Raw genomic sequence first — 25,971 nt, forward strand, 5'->3', positions numbered from 1 at the left:
GTTGGTCTGAATGTTCATCTTGATGATATCTAAGTCAAGTTCGAAAGTGGGTCACGTGCCTTCAAAAACTAGGTCAGTAGGTCAAATAATAGAAAAACCTTGTGACCTCTCTAAAGGCCATATTTTTCATGGGATCTGTATGAAAATTGGTCTGAATGTTCATCTTGATGATATCTAGGTCAAGTTCGAAACAGGGTCATGTGCGGTCAAAAACTAGGTCAGTAGGTCTAAAAATAGAAAAACCTTGTGACCTCTCTAGAGGCCATACTTGTGAATGGATCTCCATAAAAATTGGTCAGAATGTTCACCTTGATGATAGCTAGGACAAGTTCGAAACTGGGTCACCTGCCTTAAAAAACTAGGTCAGTAGGTCAAATAATAAAAAAGCCTTGTGACCTCTCTTGAGGCCATACTTTTTATGGGATCTGTATGAAAGTTGGTCTGAATGTTTGTCTTGATGATATCTAGGTCAAGTTCGAAACTGGGTCAACTGCAGTCAAAAACTAGGTCAGTAGGTCTAAAATTATTAAAATCTTTTGACCTCTCTAGAGGCCATATTTTTCAATGGATCTTCATGAAAATTGATCTGAATGTTCACCTTGATGATATCTAGGTCAAGTTTCGAAACTGGGTCACGTGCGGTCAAAAGCTAGGCCAGTAGGTATAAAAATAGAATAACCTTCTGACCTCTCTAGAGGCCATATTTTTCATGAGATCTTCATGAAAATTAGTGAGAATGTTCACCTTGATGATATCTAGGTAAAGTTCAAAACAGGGTCACGTACCTTCAAAAACTAGGTCAATAGGTCAAATAATAGAAAAACCTTGTGACCTCTCTAGAGACCATATTTTTCAATGGATTTTCATGAAAATTGGTCAGAATTTTTATCTTGATAATATCTAGGTCAGGTTCAAAACTGGGTCACATGAGCTCAAAAACTAGGTCACTATGTCAAATAATAGAAGAAACGACGTCATACTCAAAACTGGGTCATGTGGGAAGAGGTGAGCGATTCAGGACCATCATGGTCCTCTTGTTTCAAAATTTATTTAGGTCATTTGTCAAAAACAGTGTTGTTTTATATTATTTTATAACTTTTGAAAAGCTTTTTAAAATGCTTAAGTTTCGTTACATATATACCTAAATTTCTATTTCCTTTCATACATACTAATGTATAGCGAAAATACCACCTACAGGTTTTATTAGCACTTTGTTTTGAAGCTCTGGGGTTGAGCTTTTTAAAAATTATCCCCGTGTATCAATGCTTTACGTTGGGCACGTAAAAGAACCAAAAGAACTGCTTTAGTTCATTTGTATCTCAAAAATTCTTCGATTGAAATTATACGACCGCGATGCGTAGATTTTTTTAACATTGATATTTTACGCTTGCGCAAAATTCATCTATTTACGATCGGATAATACAAAGAGCTACAAAATAATCTATTTTATACTTCTTTGGATTATATGTGTATCTTTTGATCGCACTTCGACGTGTCATTATTTCCGATTTTTTTCAGTCTCTATTACTTCGGCGAATCGGATTGTAATTAAAAATAACCTGAAAATTTATTTCGCGTTTTTTGCATCATAAAAAGGAGTGGTGCATTAGACGAAGCACGCAGCTAATATTTCGTTTCATTTGCTTTCGTAGAAGTAGGCTTTGGGTTTAGGACCTTATGTATAGTATTTTTTTTTTTGTATAGCTTTGAGTGGCAAGATGAACCTTGACATGAGTTGACCTTGATTTTGACCTGGTGACCTACTTACACATTTCTGTAGCTACAGCCTTCAAATTTGGACCACATGCATAGTTTTGTGCACTGAAAAAAACTTTGACCTTGACATTGACCTAGTGACTACTTTCACATTTTTGAAGGTACAGGCTTCAAATTTGGACCGCATGCATAGTTTTGTGTTCAGAAATAAAATTTGACCTTGATTTTGACCTAGTGACCTACTTTCTCATTTCTCAAGCTACAGCCTTCAAATTTGGACTACATGCATAGTTTTGTGTACTGAAATGAATTTTGATTCTGAGATTGACCTAGTGACCTACTTCCACATTTCTCAAGCTACAGGCTTCTAATTTGGCCCACATGCATATTTTTGTGTTCTGAATTGAAATTTGACATTGATTTTTACCTATTACCTACTTTCACATTTCTTAAGCTACAGCCTCCAAATTTGAAGCACATGCATAGTTTTATATACCAAAATGAACTTTGACCTTGAAATTGATCTAGTGATCTACTTTCACATTTCTCAAGCTACAGCTTTCAAATTTGGACCACCTGCATGGACCACATGCACAGTGTTGTGTATCGAAATAAAATTTGACCTTGATTTTGACCTTGAGCTAGTCTTGAAATTTAGGGGCCTGCATGGCCGAGTGGTTAAGGTCGCTGACTTCAAATCACTTGCCCCTCATTGATGTGGGTTCGAGCCTCACTCAGGTCTCACTCAGGTCTTCCTCCACCATTAAAGCTGGAAAGTCGCCATATGACCTATCATATGTCGGTGCGACGTTAATTCAAAAAATCTGTCTTGAAATTTGGAACATTCAAAAATGGCTCAATGGTGGGCACCAAGATCACTCTGTGATCTCTTGTTTTTCTGTCATATCTTTGTTACTGTTGCTTGTATCGTACTGTTACTTCACATAAACATTGTCCAGCATACACACAAAGTATGTGCAGGGGCTGGGCCCATTATACATAAGGTCAAGGTCACCAAGGTGTTATACTTAGGTTATTTTTAAGGTTTAAGTTTTTCGGCAACCTTTGTTTTTCTGTCATATCTTTGTTACTATTGCTAATATCTTACTGTAAGTTCACATAAACATTGTCCAGCATACAAACAAAGTATGTGCAGGGGCTGGGCCCATTATACCCAAGGTCAAGGTCACCAAGTTGTTATACTTGGAATTATTTTCATGTTAAATTTTTTTTGAAATTTTCGTTTATAGACATATCATTGGTACTTTAAAAGATAATGACCTGAAAATAAAAACATTTCTTTATAATCATCATCTGCATGTGTGGTTACAATCCCCATAACTCTAATTGTATTTTTGACAGAATAATGCCCCTTTCATACTTAAAGATTTTTGGCAATCTTTGCTTTCTGGATATACCTTTAGTACAATATAAAATAATGACTTGGTATATCTTCCTTTTAAAGTAGAGTCTCTTATTGAGACATAAATTCACTTTACTGTCGAATCGCCGAATAGTGGAGCATGCTGTCTTACGGACAGCTCTTGTTCTATTTGTATATAATGGGAAAATTTTTTGTCAGAAACGGCCGGTCCAATTTTCAAATAATTCATGCAGATATTCGTCAGGTGACCCACTATATTCAGGTTATTCTGATTTTACCAAAAAACACTACTTGCCAGAGGGCTTGGTCACTTTTCACAACATGTAAAATGGAAACTTTAAACAAATCTTCTTGTCTAAACTGTAACACCCTGAGCTTAAATATTTGGCATGTATTATTGTGTAGTGTTCCTCTACCAAATTTATTAAAATCATGCCCTTGATGTTCGCTTTTAAGCAGGAGACTTTCAAAATCTTCTTGTCTAAGACTTCCAGCTGTTGAGTTTAGATGTTTGTCATATAGCTTTGTGTAGTGTTCCTTTACTGTTCTTGTTATTCGGAGCTCCTGGTATTTCATCTCTTGCCAAGAATAGAATGCTTGTTGCAAATAAGTTTTTGCTAAACATCGTAATACCCGATCAATTAAACTTACAAAATCAAAAAAAAAATTCTTAGAATTATTGTCGTTGAACAATACTAGGGTTTAAGCTTTTAAAGGAATCAGACAGATGCTTTCTCATTATACCTAGACTTGTGATCATATGTACTAGTTCGCTATAACTAAGACTTTTTCTTAAAATGTTTTTTTAGATTGAGAACAGGTATATACTTGTGCTTGCACACAAGAAATTTTTACAATAAGGGGTTACTGCAACCTATAATAAAGTAAGATATTACTTCAGTGATCGTAAATGCCAAAATTTTCATTTGTGCATGTTTCATTTTTAATTTGAATAATATTAAATGCTTTTCCACAATATACATAAACTTGTCAGTTTTTTTTTCTATCTTGTTTGTGTACAAATTTTTTTCAACTCACCTGAGCACAAAGTGCTTAAGTAGAGCTATTGTAATCGCTCACTGTCCAGCTGGCTGGCTTCCGGCTGTCCACACTTTCCTTCAAACAACATCTTTCCTGAAACCATTGTGTGAAAGTTGATGAAACTTGGCCTGTTTGTGCCCCATGTGGTTCTGGGACGATCTGTGTATGAAAAGAATTGGAACCACTGCCTTACCCTTGCATGATCGTAAGAGGCAACTGATAGGGTCTTAACATTTGGTTTTGCAGTAACTCTGAGATTCCAGCAGGTGTGCAAATTTTGATTCCATACCTCATGTTTTTATTTCGATGTAAATGAGATGTGGATCCAAAATTTGTTGTCCTGTTTGGTGCCATATAACCTATACTGTGTTGGTGCGCCGTAAAACCCAAATAAATAAATAAATAGATTGGCCTGTTTGTTCCTTGGTTGGTCCTCTTTTAAAATTATTCAAACGGTTCCGCCTGGTTGCTCAGAGGGACCGCCAGAGCTAAAAATAGAAAAATCTTCTAACAATTATCTCCTCTTAAACCGCTGTTCTGATTTCAAAATAATTTCACACAAGTGATCCTTATATAACCCTCTTTCAAATACATTAGAATTAGTACGATTCGTCAAAAGACATCGCTGCCAGGGGGCGTGGTCACTTTTCCCGATATGTATGTAGTGGAAACTTGAAAAATCTTCTTGTATGAAACTGCTGGCCTGATTTTTTTATATAATTTCACACAAATGGTCCTTGTTTGATCCATTACCAAAATTGGTCAAATTATTCCGATTCTTCAAAAAACATGGCTGCCAGAGGGCGTGGTCACTTTTCCTTATATGAATATAGTTTAAATTCTTCTTGTATGAAACTCCTTGCACGATTTTTAAATAGTTTCACACAAATGGTCCTTGTATGACCATCTGCCAAGATTGTATAAATTATTAAGATTTGTGAAAAAGCATGGCCACCAGGGGACGTGGTCACTTTCCCTATATGTATAAAGTGAAAACTTATAAAGTATTCTTGTATGAAACTGCTGGCCCGATTTTGAAAAAAATTTCACACAAATGGTCCTTGTGTGACCCTCTACCAATATTGTTCAAATTATTTTGTTTTGTCAAAAACTTGGCCTCCAGGGTGTGTGGCCACTTTTTCCCTGTATGTGTATATCGGAAACTTTAAATATTCTTGTCAGAAACAACAGGCCCAATTTTAAAATAATATTACACAGATGTTTCTCGGGTGACCCTTTACGGAGATTGTAGAAATTATTACTGTTTCATAAAAAAGCATTGCCACCAGGGAGTGTGGTCACTTTACCTCTTATTTATGTAGTGGAAACTTCATGTTTGATATCAAAACCCTCTCCCCCACCCCGAAAAAAACAAAACAAAAACCACACATACACATTACCTGCCTGTATTTATTTAGTAGAAACTTTTTTAACTGTTCAAGCAAGCAGCTAAACTCAGGTGATTGATATAGGGCCATCATGGCTTTCTTGTTTCTATCTTGTTTGTGTACAAAAACTAAGAGGGAAACTAACTGTAGGGGTGGGAAGAAACCAGTTGATTTTTCCAAAAAATCAACTGTTTAGTTTTTTTCCCCTGGGGAATAAACTAATTAGGGAAAAACTGACTGTTATGTCAGACTTCGTTGCAAGAGCAAAGTTTCCAAAAGGCTCAGATCAATGAGAAGGCTTGGAATTATGAGAAAGAGGCATACATGGTTGGATGTTCTGACTGTTACAATGTCATTCTGATAACCTTGAAAATGGTGCCACAAAATGAACAGATGTTTTTAAATTTAGTTGAAGTTTAAGTGTGTCTTAGAGTTAATTGTCTTGTACAAGCTGCAGAGACTTCAATGTATAATTGACTGTAGTAAAACAGTGTAGCATTACACTGGCAATGCTATATGATAAATCAAAGAATAACAACTAAATTAAAACAATCATGCTATATAATTTGATGGTCAGTTTATGTGTTACAGACTTACAGTGAATACCTTGTACATTGACCATGCGAGTCCTATGCGATGCCCATACGAGCTCTTCCAAGGCCCGTGCGGTTCCCGTAAGGGGCTCTTGCGAGTTGCTCCCGACTTCGAAAATCTCTATGAGCTCGTAGTGAACTCAGGAGCTCGATAAAACATTTTCACCATGTTCCAGAGTCCTCTACATGTTAAAAAAATCCGTATTACGCTCGTACCAGTCAGCGATGTCCGTCAGCTGCCATTTCATTGTAGTATTGATATTTGTATTGCTACATCTCCTTTGTTTGTGGTCTGATTTTCATCATTAATATTCTTTGCTAGTTTTGATATTTCACGAAGCTCTTTTTAAACAGAGATAATGTCAAATGTTGAATTTTCCCCTTTAACACTTTGAGAACTGTATTAAGTTTTAGAACACAAAATAAATGTTTTTATGCCCCCAGCATCTACTGATGCGGGAGACATATAGTGATTGTCCTGTCTGTTCGTTCGTCCGTTCGTCCATACGAGGTTAACCAAATGGGACCGTTTCGTCTAGCATCAATACCCCTTACTAGAATGACTTGATACTAATGCAGATGTAACCTGTGACCATTCCTCATCTTCAGACATCTCCTGACCTCAGTTTGACCTTGACCTTGACCTCATTTTGGACTTGGGTTGCTTTATATGGGCCATCTCTTGGTTAACCAAATGGGACTGTTTCGTCTAGCATCAATACCCCATACAAGAATGAATTGATACTAATACAGATGTAAACTGTGACCATTCCTCATCTTCAAACATCACCTGACCTCATTTTGACCTTGACCTCGTTTTGGACTTGGGTGCAAAATCTATCAACAAGGATGCCACTGGGGGCATCAAGCGTTTATTGAACGCAGCTCCTTGTTTTTTTACTGTTCCAAGACTTAATTTAAACCAAAAAATTACAGAAAAAATGTTAGGTTTATCAATTTTACGAGGGATTATAAGAAAGGCAAAGAAAAGAAGCAATCACAAACCAGCTTTAACACTTTGAGTACTGTTTTAAGTTTTAGGACACAAAAATAAATAATTTTTATGCCCCCGAAGGGAGGCATATAGTTTTTGAACCGTCTGTCTGTCGGTCTGTCAGTCTGTCCGCATTTTTCGTGTCCGGTCCATATCTTTGTCATCAATGGATGGATTTTCAAATAACTTGGCATGAATGTGTACCACAGTAAGACGACGTGTCGCGTGCAAGACCCAGGTCCGTAGCTCAAAGGTCAAGGTCACACTTAGACATTAAAGGTTATTGCATTGATGGGCGTGTCCCGTCCATATCTTTGTCATCGATGGATGGATTTTCAAATAACTTGGAATGAATGTGTACCACAGTAAGACAACGTGTCGTGTGCAAGACCCAGGTCCGTAGCTCAAAGTCAAGGACACACTTAGACATTAAGGGATAGTGCATTGATGGGTGTGTCCGGTCCATATCTTTGTCATCGATGGATGGATTTTCAAATAACTTGGCATGAATGTGTACCACAGTATGACGACGTGTCGCGCGCAAGACCCAGGTCCGTATCTCAAAGGTCAAGGTCACACTTAGACATTAAGGGATAGTGCATTGATGGGCGTGTCCGGTCCATATCTTTGTCATCGATGGATGGATTTTCAAATAACTTGGCATGAATGTGTACCACAGTAAGACGACATGTCGTGCGCAAGACCCAGGTCCGTAGCTCAAAGGTCAAGGTCACACTTAGATGTTAAAGGTCTTTTTTCATGATAGTGCATTGATGGGCGTGTCCGGTCCATATCTTTGTCATTCATGCATGGATTTTAAAATAACTACGCATAAATGTGTGACACAGTAAGACGACGTGTCGCGCGCAAGACCCAGCTCCGTAGGTCAAAGGACCTAAACTCGAACATCGGCCATAACTATTCATTTAAAGTGCCATCGGGGGCATGTGTCATCCTATGGAGACAGCTCTTGTTTTTTACTGTTCCAAGACTTAATTTAAACAATAAATTACAGAAAAAATGTTTGGTACATCAATTTTACGAGGGATTATAAGAAAGGCAAAGAAAAGAAGCAATCACAAACCAGCTTTATCACTTTGAGTACTGGTACATTTTGATTTTGTAACTTGTTTAGAACAAGCTGACATTTCATTATTTATTTTGTATTAGATAGTATAATGTTTTTTTCTTCTGTTTACAGACAAAGCTGCCTGGAACCTGTAAGATGGGCCCATGAATTGGTCTTGATGTTTGAGTAAGTCTGTTAGGATCTTAATGCCTGTTTGAGTCAGACATACTATAAGGATCTTACATGACTGTGTTAGCAAGGTTTTTTATCCACTTCATCTTGAGTGTTGGGAAAACATCTGTCTGACACAAACAGGCATGTAAGATCATTATTGTTGCCTACCATTGCATTATTTTCAAAAGATATTGTTAACAGTAAAATCATGCTTACAGTTTATGTTGTCATAATATGACATGAGCATGTTTGTATTTAGCTTGTTTTTACCCCTAGGGAAACAATGAGGTGATGTGCAACCTTGACAACCTTGTCTTTTTCCATTTATTAGGCAAGAAAGAGTTTTCCTACCAGAAGGACAGCAAGGGATGAGAAACACAACGTTTAGAATTTTTATGCCCATGAAGGGAGGCATATTAGTTTTCAACTGTCCGCCCGTTAGTTCGTCACAACGTTAACTTTGCAACGTTAACTTTTTGCATGAAGGCACTTTACTCGTGAACCACTGCACCCAGGACCTTCAAACTTCACATGCTAATAGTACTTATTGAGTACACGACCCCTATTGACTTTGGGGTCACCAGGTCAAAGGTCAAGGTCACCAGGTCAAAGTTCAAGGCGCTGCAGGAGCATTTGTCACCATTAGTGACAGCTCTTGTTTTTATATGCAATTTCTTGAGTGGAAAACCTTATCCTTTGCAGACAGACATGTAAAATCATTTTTGCTGCCTATCTGGTTAAAAGATAATGTAATTTTTTAATCACAATGAAAACAGATGTGGGTATTTGTCAGAGTTATATAATATATGGTTCATGATCAGTACCAATAACCTAAGTCCATGCTATTTTGAACTCCTTACAGAAATACCTATACCTAGCATATGAACAGACATATGTATACTTTTCCTGCCAAATACGCAACAAGCATTTTTCTTTCACTAATGTTCATTAAGCCTGCAAGCTGACTGGTCGGGTGATACTGTGAAATCATATGATTTGTGGGTTTTGCCATAACGGCTGTTTTAATGGGGATAGGAAAATGAGTTTGTAGATTTCATATTCTATCAATATAACAAATGGAATGTTTTGTGGAATGACAGGACCATTTGGTCCACAGTCCAAAACCATTTCACCATGAATAATAATGATTCCACACTTTATCTTTGTTTTAATTGTTACACATGAAAGTACATTCTTAAGTTGTGTAAAGAACTCTAAAAAGATGTTATACTGTAAGTGAAAGCAAAACACTTATTGAGGTCTCTCAGTATTCAATTATTTACTTAGATTTTATTTTATTTCAGGTTTAACTGTAATTATGAAGTCCTCGGTCGCACGGAGCAAGCCACACTGCAGACATTCCAGTTTGTCAGCTGTTACAGCCCAATAAAACCATCAACTATTGGTCCAACAAAGAAACCTACAACAACAACAAATTCAACAACAACAACGACAACAAGAACAACAACACAGCAGCCACCTTAAGATATTTCTTTGACGAAAAAAATTTCCAAGCTAAATACTCGTGGAATTGTTTAAATGATTTACAGATGATTTGTGTAAAGATGTAAATAGCTTGCTATTTTTTATAATCTCAAATGTCATGTCACAGAACATTTTTGTAAGTTTCGCTGATTTGCTTAAGATTTTCATTCAAATTTTGATATGTCAACTTACAGTTGGACAATAAATGTACACTGGTCGGGAGCAGAGTTCACACAAAGATAAACCCTACACTTTGTAATTAGAGAGCATCTAAATTTCATAATTTTAAGTCTAGAACACTGTGTCCATCTTTAAACAGTGCAAGAGAACTGTGTTTAAATATATTGAAATTTCAGTTTGGATTTTACAGCTCTCGTGCAGTCAGGCATTGTGTCAAAGCCTTCTTTGGGGACATAGGTTGCTTACTGTTACAGTTCTTGTTTTATCTAGCATTTAATTAGCATTCCTATTCAGTTTATTGCAATAACTTGATAACTTCTATCTAATGTTGATTTCAGGCATATATCTATTTTTAGCTACTCACAGTTCACAGTTTTAGTAAAAATGTTTAATTTTTAGCTCACCTGAGCACAAAGTGCTCATGGTGAGCTATTGTGAACATGCTGTGTCTGGCGTCCGTCGTGCGTCCATTCGTCAAGTCGTCCGTCTGTCATCAACAATTGTATTTAAATGACATCTCCTTCAAAACCACTGAATGGATTTTGATGAAACTTGGCCTGGATGTTCCTTGGGTGGTTCTCTACCAAAGTTGTTCAAATGGTTCCGCTTGGTTGCACATAGGGGCCACCAGAGCTATAAATAGAAAAATCTTTAAACGACATCTCCTCCTAAACCACTAGTCCGATTTTTAAGTAATTTCACACAAATGGTCCTTATGTCACCCTCTACCAAGATTGTTCAAATTTTACCGATACGTCAAAAAACATGGCCGCCAGGGGGCGTGGTCACTTTTCCCTATATGTATATAGTGGAAACTTTAAAAATCTTCTTGTGTGAAACTGCTAGCCCGATTTTAAAATAATTTAACACAAATGGTCCTTGTGATTGTTCAAATTATTTTGATTTGTCAAAAAACATGGCCGCCAGAGGGCGTGGTTACTTTTTCCTATATGTATATAGTGGAAACTTTAAAAATTTTCTTGCGCGAAACTGTTTGCCCGATTTTAAAATGATTTTACACAAATGGTCCTTGTGTGACCCTCTACCAAGATTATTCAAATTATTTCGATTCGTCAAAAAAAATGGCTGCCAGGAGGCGTGATCACTTTTCCCTATATGTATATGGTGGAAATTTAAAAAATCTTTTCTTGTGAAACTACTGCCTTGATTTTAAAATAATTTTACACAAATGGTCCTTCTGTGACCCTCTGTTTATTTTGATTTGTCAAAAAACATGGCCGCCAGAGGGCGTGGTTACTTTTTCCTATATGTATATAGTGGAAACTTTAAAAATTGTGTGACATGTATATAATATAGGCTAACATAGAAGAAACCTAACACTGTACTTGTACCATTACAATATACAAATACACTTGAAGCCTTGTACAGGTGAGCGCTTAGGGTCAGTGACCCTCTTGTTTCATTTACTCAAGTGATTTATGTCAGATATTTCGTCACCTCAACGCAACAAAGTCGTATCTCTATATAAATTTATAATAAGATACGACTTTGTTGTGTTGAGGTGACGATTTGTCAGACATGATAAAGTAACAAAAGAAATGAACACTTGCACAAAAGTTATGTATGGATGTACTCCTGGAGTCAGTTTTTTACCAGGAGTATGTTTTAATTAAAATTAAAACACTTTGTTCTCAACTAAATTAAAATCTTGGTGTTTGATAAAATGATCATGTTGATACATGGTTTCTTGAGAAAACAATTCAGTTACAATTGTTATATTTTTATGTGCCCCAACAGGGATGCATATAGTATTTAGACTGTCTGTCTCTCTGTTTCCAGTTGATAACTGAAGAACTCTTAGGCTTACAGATGTCAAAATTCATAGGATGATTGCCTGTGGTCATTAGAGTACCTTTATTTTTGGGGGGTCATTAGGCCAAAGGTCAAGGTCACAGTGACCTTGAGACAGGTTGCTTACTTAAGAATGCTATGTCCTATAGGCATAGGACTTCATATGATGGTTGCCTGTAGTGAGTAGATGACCCTTAATGTTTTTGGGGTCAATAGGTCAAAGGTCAAGGTCACAGAAACCTTGAGACTGAAAACGGTTTCAGCTGGAAAACTGAAGAACACTTTGACCTACAGGTGTCAAACTTTATAATATGATTGCCTGTATTCAGTAAAAGACCCCTAGTAGATCAAAGGTCAAGGTCACCTTGATACTGAAAACGATGACTGAAGAACACTGCAGCACACCAATCTCCTACTTTACTTTTTATTGTTAAAAATTATTGGCAAGGTCATGGTGACCTTGACCTTGAAAATGATTTCCATCTATAACTGAAGAACACTATTATTTGTGTCAGTCTGTCTGTGTGTCAACCATTGGCTTCCCATTGATAACTGAAGAACGCTTTGGCTTACAGGCATCACACTTCTTGGGATGATTGCTTGTGGTCTGAATATAGCCACTATTGCTTTTGTGGTCAGTAGGTCAAAGGTCATAGTGAACTTGGGAGGCCATCATTGGGGCATGTGTGTTTTATAAAAACATCATGTTTACTCTTATTATTTCATTGTTCACAAAGTTAATTTGAAAAAGGTTTAAATGTAAATAAGTAATTACTGAAGCCGCAAAATAAAAATTGCAATTTATATTCTAGCATAAAACTGCTGGTATTGTAGTTTTAGACAACGTTTAAACAGGAGAGTAAACATGGATTAACAGATATATTTTTGGCACACAAGCTGTTTAAGACATCTGTTTACATAATATGATTATTCTGTGGCAAATTGTAAAATGTATTATGGCCATACATGATACAAAACAAAACTCAAAAGAAAATCACATAATTGTGATCAGACAATGCTGACATTCCTGTGTTTAATGAGGTTGATGAACAATATATTCATTTTTAACAGCTTTTTATATGTTTTATGCTGGGGAAGCCTCATCACTAGCATGTCTCATCTTGTAACATCTGCAAAATTCCTTTGGATACTTTGTTGGCCAGTCCTTCAGAACTCTTCAGTTGTAACAACATAAAAAACAACATGTGTTATCCCTGCAAAAGAAAATAGGTGAAAATTTTTGTTTTTACAACATGTTCAGAAGTCGCATTAATTAGGTTTTGAAGATAATGTTTAATTTGATGTTTGTTTATAATTTGTATGGTGTGTTTGTTGAACAGGCTTGTTATGTAAATATAATTTATATGTAAAAACTAGAAATAATTTTTTATACCCAAAAAATTCAATATTTTTAGGATGTATATTCTTTATTGCTATACATTTGTATATTTATTTTCTACTTGGAAGAGTCTGCCATCAGTAATACCTCATTTTTTACACTGTAAATGTCTGTACTGTATATCTTCGAATAACTGTTGCTTCTCTAAACCACTCCAGTATGGGACATGGTATTTTAGATTGAAACACGTTTTATAAGAGACTGAAGTTTAGTTTAGTTTCATTAATGTTTTTGTGTGAAAATTGCCCTTTATTTGGTTCAGATTATACCTTTGTGTTCAATTATGGCTAGCTATCGTTTCAGTGTGTCTAAATTCATTGAGATGGTAATTTTGTAATTTTGCAGTGTTAGGTAGAAATTCAATAATTTATGAATGGAATGCTATTTGCTTTTTTTTTCTTTTCTTTTTTTTAAATGGGTATAAATCACATAGGGTCTTCTGTCAAAGCCACAAAAGAGCTTATTTGTGATTCTTGGATCATTTTTGCTAAAATTTTAAAGTTATATTTATTTTAAGATTTTATCATTTATGAAATGTCTCTGTTTCAGTCACTCCAGTCCGTCCCAGAATATGTAAATAATGATTTACATATGTATTTTGAAGTGTAGATGTAATATATATAAATTAAAAAAATTACCTGAAATGTTGAATTGTATTTCTAAAATTGCACTCTTTGGTCCTTAATTTTTGTCGAAAAACCTCCAGCTCAATCTGAAAAAGAACTAACTTCCAGTTTTGGGATTCTGAACTTCAGTTTTATAAAATTAGAAGATGTGCACTTTGAAATCTGCAAATCTTAGTGTAATTTTTATACGTGTTCGTAGTTGGATTAGAACTAAAGCTTTTGATACAGTACATTTAATTAGCAATCAGTGTGTCTTTTGTATACAAGTAGCCAAATCATATTTATCTCAGATTTTGTATATTCATCTCACCTATTTGATCTGTGCGTGGACATTGGTGTCTGCATCTGAGTCCTGATTTGGTTGAGTTTTAGTGTATTATAGTTGGATTATGAAGTAACATACAGCAGAAACATGTTTTAACCTTTAGCCTGCTAAATTTCTAAAATGAACTGGTCCATCATTCAATTTTGGCAATACCATCTATCAATCAAAGGGGTGTTCATTGAAAATTTACTGACTGAATAGCAAACAATGCAGACCATGATCAGCCAGCATGGATATGCACTGGTTGCAAAGGCAAAGCTAAAGGTTAATTTAAAAATTAAACAAAGACGTCATACATCCTTTGGAACAAGTTCATGAGGGTGTAGTCCAGGTGAATTATTCCTAGTTACATAGAACTGATTTTGAACATTTCAGTTAATTCACATGCTTCTGCTATAAATTATTTTGGTTCTACTGTCCCTTAAAATGTTAAATGATAAGTAAAATATAGTAACACTTTATCTTGATCCCTGTAAATAAAATAATTTCTTTTATACTTTGATTGTTAAGCTTAACATAATTTGTCATAAGATTAATTATCCCCCGCCGATGAAATTGGGAGGGGGGTATTGAAATGGCGTTGTCCGTCCGTCAGTCTGTCCGTCCATCTATCCGCAGCCATTTCTCAGTAACTAGCAGGTAGAATTTCATGAAACTTGAAATAAACATGAGCCAACATACTGCGATGATGCCCGTCAAGTGTTTTTTTGGATTGGGCAATTTCCCTTGGAGTCGTTGCCCTTAATTTACTGAAAAATGCCCAAAAATGTCCGTCCGCAGCCATTTCTCAGTAACTAGCGGGTAGAATTTCATGAAATTTGAAATAAAGATGAACCAACATACTGGGATGATGCCCGTCAAGTTGTTTTTTTTTTTTTATTGATCAATTTCCCTTAGAGTTATTGCCCTTGATTTAATGAAAAATGCCCAGAAATGTCTGTCTGCAGCCATTTCTCAGTAACTATCAGGTAGAATTTCATAAAACTTGAAATAAACATGAACCAACATACTGCGATGATGCCCGTCAATTTTTTTTTTTTGGATTCAGTTTCCCTTAGAGTTTATTGCCCTTTAATTGTTTAAAAATCCACAGATTTGTACATAACAAACCAACCAATTAGTAGAATTTCATTAAACTTCTTTCATTCTTTTCCATGAACATTTTTTATAAACATGTGAAGTTGTGTACCCACACCTGGTCACCACCTTGCCTTGGTCACACCCCCTCCCCCTCCCCCCCCCCCCCCCCCCCCTCCAAAAAAAAAATCATTCTTTTTATTTATTTTTTTTCAAACCTTCCATGAATATTTTATTAACATGCAAAGTTGTACCTTTTCCCCACCTCACTCTCCACTCAGTCATGCCCACTACCCCGATCATGCATGCCCCCTCCCCCACCCCAATATTTTTAGCTCACCTGAGCAATGCTCAGGTGAGTTTTTCTGATCGTTTGATGTCCAGCGTCTGTCGTCTGTCAACATTTAGCTTTTGTATGCAATAGAGGCTGTATTTTTCAATTAATCTTCATGAATATTTGTCAGAATGATAACCTTGATGAAATCTAGGCCGAGTTTGAAAATGGGTCATCTCGGGTCAAAAACTATGTCACTAGGTCAAATCAAAGTAAAACCTTGTGTATGCGATAGAGGCTGTATTTTTCAATTAATTTTCATGAATATTGGTCAGAATGATAATCTTGATGAAATCTAGGCCGAATTTGAAAATGGGTCATCTCGAGTCAAAAACTAGGTCACTAGGTCAAATCAAAGAAAAACCTTGTGTATGTGATAGAGGCTGTATTTTTTAAATTGATCTTCATGAGGTTTGGTCAGAATGATTGCCTTGATGAAATCCAGGCCGAGTTTGAAAATGGATCATCTCGGGTCAAAAACTAGGTCACTAGGTCAAATCAAAGAAAAACCTTGTGTATGCGATAGAGGCGGTATTTTGCTATTAATCTTCATGAATATTGGTCAGAATGATTACCTTGATGAAATCTAGGCCAAGTTCGAAAATGGGTTATCTCGGGTCAAAAACTAGGTCACTAGGTCAAATCAAAGAAAAACCTTGTGTATGCGATAGAGGCTGTATTTTTCAATTATTCTTCATGAATTTTGGTCAGAATGATAACCTTGATAAAATCTAGGCCGAGTTCGAAAATGGGTCATCTCGGGTCAAGAACTAGGTCACTAGGTCAAATCAAAGAAAAACCTTGTGTATGCGGTAGAGGATGTATTTTTCAATTGATCTTCGTGAATATTGGTCAGAATGATTGCCTTGATGAAATCTAGGCCGAGTTTGAAAATGGGTCATCTCGGATCAAAAACTAGGTCACTAAGTCAAATCAAAGAAAAACCTTGTGTATGCGATAGAGGCTGTATTTTTCAATTATTCTTCATGAATGTTGGTCAGAATGATAACCTTGTAAAATCTAGGCCGAGTTCGACAGTGGGTTATCTCGGGTCAAAAACTAGGTCACTATGTCAAATCAAAGAAAAACCTTGTGTATGCTATAGAGGATGTATTTTTCAATTGATCTTCATGAATATTGGTCAGAATGATTGCCTTGATGAAATCTAGGCAGAGTTAGAAAATGGGTCATCTCGGGTCAAAAACTAGGTCACTAGGTCAAATCAAAGAAAAACCTTGTGTATGTGATAGAGGCGGTTTTTTTCAATTGATCTTCATGAATTTTGGTCAGAATGATTGCCTTGATAAAATCTAGGTCGAGTTTGAACATGGGTCATCTAGGGTCAAAAACTAGGTCATATCTAAGAAAATGCTTGTTTTATCGCAAGACACCAATTTTTTGGTCCAATCTTAATGAAAATTGGTCATAATATTTGTTTCCATGAAATCACTAGGTCAAACATGTGTTACACTGTTATGGTGTGTTTCTTGGGTGAGCGATCTAGGGCCATCTTGGCCCTCTTGTTTATTTTTCCATCAATATTTATAATCAACATGTGAAGTTTTGTACCCTCACCCGGTCACCCCCATTGCCCCCCACACACACCAAGAAAAAGCATTCATTTTCTGTTAAAATGATTTTGATTCATGAAATTATTTGCTTCTTAGTAACATCCTTAACTTTTTGCCGGGTATATTTTTTTGCCATTCCTCACCACAAACCCTTTTCGGCGGAGGATACCAATTCATTAAATTTGCTTGTTTGTGTAGAAATGTTTTCCCCAGTCTATAAAGGCATGTCACAGAAAATGATTCAATAACATGACTCATTTTTAGCTCAACTTTTCGAAGAAAAAGTAGAGGTATTGCACTCGCCCCGGTGTTGGAGTCGGCATTGGCATCGCCATTGGTTAAAGTTTTTGATAAAGTCAAATATCTCTGTTACTATCAAAGCTATTGACTTGAAACTTAACATAGTTATTAACTATCAAAGTCTGCACCAGGAGAAACAATCCCCATAACTCTGATTTGAATTTTGACAGAATTATGCCCCTTTTTATAAGCTCATGTGAGTTTTTGTGATCGCTTGATGTCCAGCGTCTGGCATCTGTCTGTTGTCTGTCAACATTTAGCTTGTGTATGCGATAGAGGCTGTATTTTTCAACTGATCCTCATGGAATTTGGTCAGAATGATTGCCTTGATGAAGTCTAGGCCAAGTTCGAAAATGGGTCATCTGGGGTCAAAAACTAGGTCACTAGGTCAGATCAAAGAAAAACCTTGTGTATGCAATAAAGGCTGTATTTTTATGCCCCCGAAGGGAGGCATATAGTTTTTGAACCGTCTGTCGGTCTGTCCGCAATTTTCGTGTCCGGTCCATATCTTTGTCATCGATGGATGGATTTTCAAATAACTTGGCATGAATGTGTACCACAGTAAGACGACGTGTCGCGCGCAAGACCCAGGTCCGTAGCTCAAAGGTCAAGGTCACACTAAGACATTAAAGGATAGTGCATTGATGGGCGTGTCCGGTCCATATCTTTGTCATCGATGGATGGATTTTCAAATAACTTGGCATGAATGTGTACCACAGTAAGACGACGTGTCGCGCGCAAGACCCAGGTCCGTAGCTCAAAGGTCAAGGTCACACTTAGACATTAAAGGATAGTGCATTGATGGGTGTGTCCGGTCCATATCTTTGTCATCGATGGATGGATTTTCAAATAACTTGGCATGAATGTGTACCACAGTAAGACGACGTGTCGCGCGCAAGACCCAGTTCCGTAGCTCAAAGGTCAAGGTCACACTTAGACATTAAAGGATAGTGCATTGATGGGCGTGTCCGGTCCATATCTTTGTCAACCATGGATGGATTTTCAAATAACTTGGCATGAATGTGTACCACAGTAAGACGACGTGTCGCGCGCAAGACCCAGGTCCGTAGCTCAAAGGTCAAGGTCACACTTAGACGTTAAAGGTCATTTTTCATGATAGTGCATTGATGGGCGTGTCCGGTCCATATCTTTGTCATTCATGCATGGATTTTAAAATAACTACGCATGAATGTGTGGCACAGTAAGACGACGTGTCGCGCGCAAGACCCAGCTCCGTAGGTCAAAGGTCCTAAACTCTAACATCGGCCATAACTACTCATTCAAAGTGCCATCGGGGGCATATGTCATCCTATGGAGATAGCTCTTGTTCAATATGTCTTCATGAATTTTGGTCGGAATGATTGCCTTGATGAAATCTAGGTCAGATTTGAACATGGGTCATCTGGATTCAAAAACTAGGTCACTAGGTCAAATCAAAGAAAAATCTTGTATTTGCAATAGGGGCTGCATTTTACACTGGATCTTCATCAAATTTTGATCAGAGTGTATGTCTGGATGAAGTCTAGGAAGAGTTTGAATATGGCTCATTTAGGTTCAAAAACTAGGTCACCCGGTCAAATTAAAGAAAATTTTTCAATTGATCGTCATGAAATTTGGTCAGAATGATTGCCTTGATGAAGTCTAGGCCAAGTTCGAAAATGGGTCATTTGGGGTCAAAAACTAGGTCACTAGGTCAGATCAAAGAAAAACCTTGTGTATGCAATAAAGGCTGTATTTTTCAATATGTCTTCATGAATTTTGGTCGGAATGATTGCCTTGATGAAATCGAGGTCGAGTTTGAATATGGGTCTTCTGAGGTCAAGAACTAGGTCACTAGGTCAGATTATAGAAAAAATCTTGTCTCTGTGTATGTGATAGAGACTGTATTTTTCAACTGATTTTCATGAAATTTGGTCAGAATGATTGCCTTGATTAAATCTAGGTAGAATTTGAATATTGATCATCTGGGGTCAAAAAGTAGGTCACTAGGTCAAATCAAAGAAAAACCTTGTGTATGCGATAGAGGCTGTATCTTTCAATTGGTCTTCATGAAATTTGGTCAGAATGATTGCCTTGATGAAATCTAGGTCAAGTTTGAATATGGGTCATCTATGATCAAAAAGTAGGTCACTAGGTCAAATCAAAGAAAAACCTTGTGTATGCGATAGAGGCTGTATTTTTCAATAGATCTTCATGAAATTTTGTCAGAATGATTGCCTTGATAAAATCTAGGCCAGGTTTGAATATGGGTCATCTGGGGTCAACAACTAGGTCACTAGGTCATATTTAAGAAAATACTTCTTTAAACTCAAGAGACCACATTATTTTTCTTAATGAAAATTGACCAAAATATTTATTTTCATGAAACCACTAGGTTAAACATGTTTACAGTTATAGTGTGTTTCTCAGGTAAGCGACCTAGGGCCAACTTGGCCCTCTTGTTAACTTAGAATGTTTAGTTAAATTTTTTGATAAAGTCAGATATCTCAGTTACTACCATAGCTTTTGACTTGAAACTTAAAATACTTACTTACCATCAAAGTCTACACCAGGAGAAACAATCCCCATAACTCTGTTTTGACAGAATTATGCCACTTTTTAACTTAGAATTTTTTGTTAAAATTTTTGATAAAGTCAAATATCTCTGTTACTATTAAAGCTTTTGACTTGAAACTCAAAATAGTTATTTACTATCAAAGTCTACACCAGGAGACACAATTCCCATAACTCTGATTGAATTTTGACAGAGTTATGTCCCTTTTTAACTTGGAATTTTTTTACTGGCAAAGCTCTAATTCAGAGTCAAGCACTGAAAAAAGTCGAGCGCACTGTCTTACGGACAGCTCTTCATAGTTTCCTTGAAATTCTACATTTTTGCCTACCATATATAAATAATGGCAAGTCATTAAACTATTAAAACAGAAATTAAGCAGTGAATTATAATGATCTATAAATAAGCATTTGAGAAATCATCTTGAAATATTTACTGATTGTCACATGCTTTCAGTAAAAGTCTGGGGAACTCACTTCTCAGTGATTTTATGCTTAAAATATTGTAGTTAATGTTTTAGGTGCTGTTAAAATACTGTGATAATTCAAAATGCAATTTTTAGCTCACCTGAGCCAAAGGCTCATGGTGAGCTTTTGTGACCGCTCAATGTCAGTCGTGCATCGGCAGTCATGCGTTGTCAACAAAATCTTCTTGAAAACCACTGGGCAGAATTACATCAAACTTTCAAAATTGTTCAAAGAATTAAATTCCATGCAGAAGTCTGGTTGCCGTGGCAACCGAAAGGAAAAACTTTTTCTTCTTGTCCAAAACAGCAAGGCGTAGAGCCTCGATATTTGGCATGTGACATCATCTGACGGTCCTGTATGAAGATTGTTCAAATTATAACACTGGGATGAAAAGAGGCCCTGCCCTGGGGGTCTCAAATTTTACATAGACCTATATAGAAAAAAAAACTTTAAAAATCTTCTTGTCTGAAATTGCAAGGCCTAGGCTTTTGATATTTGTTATGTTGCATTGCCTAGTGGTCCTCTATCAAAATTATTCAAATTATGTCCCTGGGGTGAAAAGAGGCCCTGTCCTGGGGGTCCCAAGTTTTACATAGATTTATATAGGAAAAAACTATAAAAATGTTCTTGTCTGAAAGTTCAAGGCCTAGGCCTTTGATATTTGGTATGTATTATTGCCTAGTGGTCCTCTGCCAAAATTGTTCAAATTATGCACCTGGGGTAAAAAGAGGCCCCGCCCAGGGGGTCACTTTTTATATGCGTTATATAGGAATAAATAGTTAAAAAATTATCAGATCATATTTCCTAGACTGTTTACTCATAATTACCTGATGACCCCAAGCAATTAGGGGTCACTTGACTGTGACCTTTACCTACTGACCTACTTTCTTGTATTTTAAGATGCAGCCGTGAAATTTGGATGACATGTACAGTTTTGCGCACCGAACTTAAAACTGACTGTCAGTGACCATGAATATGACCTACTGACCTACTTTCTAATATTTTAACATCAGTTTGCCATTTTAAACATGTGGCTCATATTACTCAGGTGAGCGATTCAGGTCATCATGACCCTCTTGTTTGAAGAAGTCTGCAGGGATTCCGATTTGAATGTTAATCCAGATATAGCCTTGCTTGCTAAGATTGTACAGTTATTTCATACAGACCTTTAGAAAGTATGAAATGTTTCTCATTTTGATTTTCACCTGTTCGTAATTTTTCCCTCAACTGGTAGGGTTATACATTTATTAGTCCCCTACTGGTGGAATGTCGGCGGGGACTATAGGAATACCCTCCATCCATCTGTCTGTTCATCTGTCCATAAAGTTGGATCCTGCAATTACTCAAAAAGTGTTCAAGCTAGGTTCATAAAACTTGTTATGTGAATAGAGGGCAATATTTAGGTTATGTATGTACATGACATATGCTTGTAGGTTAAAGGTCAAGGTCACTATTGAAGGTCAAGTAAAAATTTGTTTCTGCTCCATTACTACATAGAAATGTTCCCAATGATTAGACTATGTGTCGTGCATTGATGGAGCATAAAGAAAATTTAATACTTTAAAATCTTAAGTCTAAATTTTAGGCTGAAACTTTGATGAATATGGGCCTGGTTCATATACTCTCAATAGAAAAAAACCAGTTATATTGTACTTCGAAAGTATTTTTTTTAAAGTGACATGGCTCCAAATGTTCAAAACATACAGAAATTGTATCTGAAATGTCAAAGATAACATATCAGTAATACTGAAGCAGTTTGATGTTGGTGTGTTACCATTCTGATACAAAGTATACCAGTAGTGGAGTTTCTACTGTTTCTATTTATGTAATTCTTTTTGCGAGGTTTTCTTCATATTTTGTTGATTTCATAAGCGCTTTAAAAATCATATACTGAGTAGATCCGACAGAGTCATAATTTTACTTTTTATTTACAATTACTAATTACCCTGCTAAATTTCTAAAATGGACTGGTCCATAATTCAATTTGGACAGTTCCACTTTTTATTCCAAGCAGTGTTCACTGAAAATTTACTGACTGAGTAGCAAACAGTGCAGACCGTGATTAGCCTTCACGGATGTGCAGGCTGATCTTGGTCTGCACTTTCCGCAAAGAAAAAACCACTTGCTGCCAGTTTAAAGGAAATACTTCCTGATTTTTGAGAAACTTTACAAACTTGATCTGTTTATATAATTACAAGGAATTTGACAAGATGGTATATACAGTCCAATCTGTATGTAAAGATTCCTTGGGGAATCCAGGTGGTCTTAATGTGCTGGTACATGTTGTTTCTTTTAAAATAAACTGAAAATGTTCAATTTTAAAATAGTGGTCTTCAGAGCCAGGGATCTTTGTTCATAACTGGTTTGAGTGTATATACAGATTTAGTAAATATGCTCTGGCTTGGCAGCTTTACAATGAGAGTTAAATATCTCGTAAAAATTAACTCACCTATGCCACAACTGTGTTAGTTGCTTTGATATAAATTGCAAAATTATTTATTTTATTTACACTGATATATTACTAATTGTTAAATAAAATAATAAACAGATCTTGCAGTTTTTGTTTTTCTTTTTCCTGCTACATGTGTATCTAATATAAAGTATCTTAATCTCAGTCTGGAATACAGACAACCTTGTTTTAAGCAGCCAGCCAAGTAAGCAACACATTGTGTCTGCTTAAGGCAGGCTGTTCCTATAGACAGGTTCAAATTGGATCAAGAAGTGATTGCTCAAGGCAAGCAGCTGCTTAATACATCTGGCCACGTAGGCAGGTTCAGCTGTATGTTCATTCATACTATTGATACAAAATATGTATTTTGCGTTAGAAGATCACAAAACAAATCCAAATTAGCAAGAATCTTGATATTGTTGAAATGCTTCCAAGATGCGCAACTAGTTTGTGGTTTAAGCATTTATTTTGTCAGTTACTGAAACATTTACAGATTTTATAATTGACATTTAATAGACAGCTATGCTAACTTAAAGTTGCCCCTTCCTTGAAACATTTTTATATGAACGTGACCAGGAACAGTAAAATGGTTTCGAGGCAACAACTATAGAACGCTTGGGCCTAGTGTCAGGAAAATTGACAGATTGGCCATGACCAGCAGATGACCCCTATTGATTTTGAGGTCAATTAGGTCAAAGGTCAAGGTCACATTGGCCAGGAACAGTTAAAATGGTTTCTGATCTTCTTGTCCAAAACCATAGGGCCTAGGGCTTTGATATTTGGTATGTAGCAAAATCTAGTGGTTCTCTACCAAGGTTGTTCAGATTATTTCCCTGTGGTCAAATATGGCCCCACCCCAGGGGTCACATGGTTTATATAGGCTTATATAGGAAAAAACTTTGAAAAACCTCTTGTCCAAAACCACAGGGCCTAGGGCTTTGATATTTTGTATATGACATCATCTAGTGGTCCTCTGCTAAGATTATTCAAATTATTCCCCTAGGGTCAAATATGGTTCCGCCCTGGGGGTCACATGGTTTACATAGACTTATATAGGGAAAAACTTTGAAAATCTTCTTGTCCAAACCACAAAGACTATGGCTTTGATATTTTGTAATGTAGCATCATTTAGTGGTTCTCTACCAAGTTTGTTCAAATTATCCCTCTAGGGTCAAATATGGCCCTGCCCCAGGGGTCATATGGTTCATATAGACTTATATAGGGAAAAACTTAGAACCTTTATGTCCATAACTTACATCATTCAAATTTGGACAACATGTATAGTTTTGAGTGGCAAGATGAACCTTGACATGAGTTGACCTTGATCTTGACCTAGTGACCTACTTTCACATTTCTGTAGCTACAGCCTTCAAATTTGGACCACATGCATAGGTTTGTGTACCGAAAAAACGTTGACCTTGTTATTGACCTAGTGACCTACTTTCACATTTTTGAAGTACAGGCTTCAGATTTGGACCACATGCATAGTTTTTTTGTTCCAAATTAAAATCTGACCTTGATTTTGACCTAGTGACCTACTTTCACATTTCTCAAGCTACAGCCTTCAAATTTGAACCACAAGCATAGTTTTGTGTACTGAAATAGACTTTGATCTTGAGATTGACCTAGTGACCTACTTTCATATTTCTGAAGGTACAGGCTTCAAATTTAAACCACTTGCATAGTTTTGTGTTCCGAAATAAAATTTGAACTTGATTTTGACCTAGTGACCTACTTTCACATTTCTCAAGCTACAGTCTTCAAATTTGAACCACATGCATAGTTTTGTGTACCGAAATGAACTTTGATCTTGAGATTGACATAGTGACCTACTTTCACATTTCTCAAGCTACAGGCTTCAAATTTGGACTGCATGCATATTTTTGTGTTCTGAATTGAAATTTGACATTGATTTTTACCTATTACATACTTTCACATTTCTCAAGCTACAGCCTTCAGATTTGAAGCACATGCATAGTTCTGTCTACAGAAATGAACTTTGACCTTGAAATTGATCTAGTGACCTGCTTTTACATTTCTCAAGCCACAGCTTTCAAATTTGGACCACATAAACATTGTTTTGTACCGAAATGAAATTTGACATTGATTTTGACCTTGAGCTAGTCGTGAAATTTGGAACATTCAAAAATGGCTCAGTGGATGGCGCCAAGATCACTCTGTAATCTCTTGTTAGGTTAATAGGTTAAAGGTCAAGGTCAGATTAAACCAAAATGGTAGAACTTTTGTTTACAGTGAGCATATAATTTCTGTTCCTTGTGCAATTACTGAATGCATCAAGGGGGGCATATCGTGTTTGACGAGCTCTTGTTATTATGGATATTGTTGAAATGCAAATAAAATGCCGAAGCTGTGTTCCTTAAATAGACCAGTGTCAATGTTTTTGAATTTTACATTTAGATATATAGGTCATGGGCTTCGTTTCCAAGGTAACATCAATTTAATTCAAGAAACCACAATTTTCTACTGAAATTTGAACAATTTTGGAGCTTAGTTTTAATATATAAGTCACAAATTATCAACGGAAACTGAAAAATAGGTATTACAAATCAAACTGCCCAATTTTTATTTTAAAATGGCCGTATTAAGTAACCTTTCAACCAGCTATATTCCCAATAACATTGGTTACCATTGTCCATTTTCTTACATTCCGCATAACATTTCAATATAACTACATAAAAGAAGCAAAATATTGATTATTACTCATAGCGAAAGACACATACAAATATTTCAGCAAATAATGGCTGTTTAAAAATTGTTCAATTGAAGAAAATGCACAGAATTACGTACTTTCAAAATAAAAGCTATTAATTTTGCGCGGTAACTGACACGTAACGTCATGATGTCATTTTAAAGCAACAATGTTTTGAAGCGTTTCTGCGGCAATTTATTCATTATTTCTGCATTATTAAACCATTAAGCATCAGATTGGAGACAGGTTCACGATTTATTTTTCTGAAGAATAGATATAAAACACATTTAGTTTGTTGTAAATGTCGTCGTAAATCGTCACGTTAG

At 36.3% G+C, this 25,971-nt stretch overlaps 1 protein-coding gene across 1 annotated transcript in view; it reads left to right on the plus strand.

Moving 5' to 3' along the window:
• LOC123532584 (transmembrane protein 106B-like) overlaps positions 1–23,036 on the plus strand; it is a 55,183-nt gene extending 32,147 nt beyond the window's left edge. The window contains exons 5-6 of the mRNA XM_045314045.2: positions 8,318–8,371; positions 9,664–23,036. Of these exons, the coding sequence (XP_045169980.2) occupies positions 8,318–8,371; positions 9,664–9,844 (235 nt within the window). The 3' untranslated portion in view covers positions 9,845–23,036. The remainder of the gene's footprint in view (positions 1–8,317; positions 8,372–9,663) is intronic.
• The last annotated feature ends 2,935 nt before the right edge of the window (positions 23,037–25,971 follow it).

Source organism: Mercenaria mercenaria, chromosome 11 (assembly GCF_021730395.1).
Source record: "Mercenaria mercenaria strain notata chromosome 11, MADL_Memer_1, whole genome shotgun sequence".
Taxonomy (NCBI): Eukaryota; Metazoa; Mollusca; class Bivalvia; order Venerida; family Veneridae; genus Mercenaria; species Mercenaria mercenaria.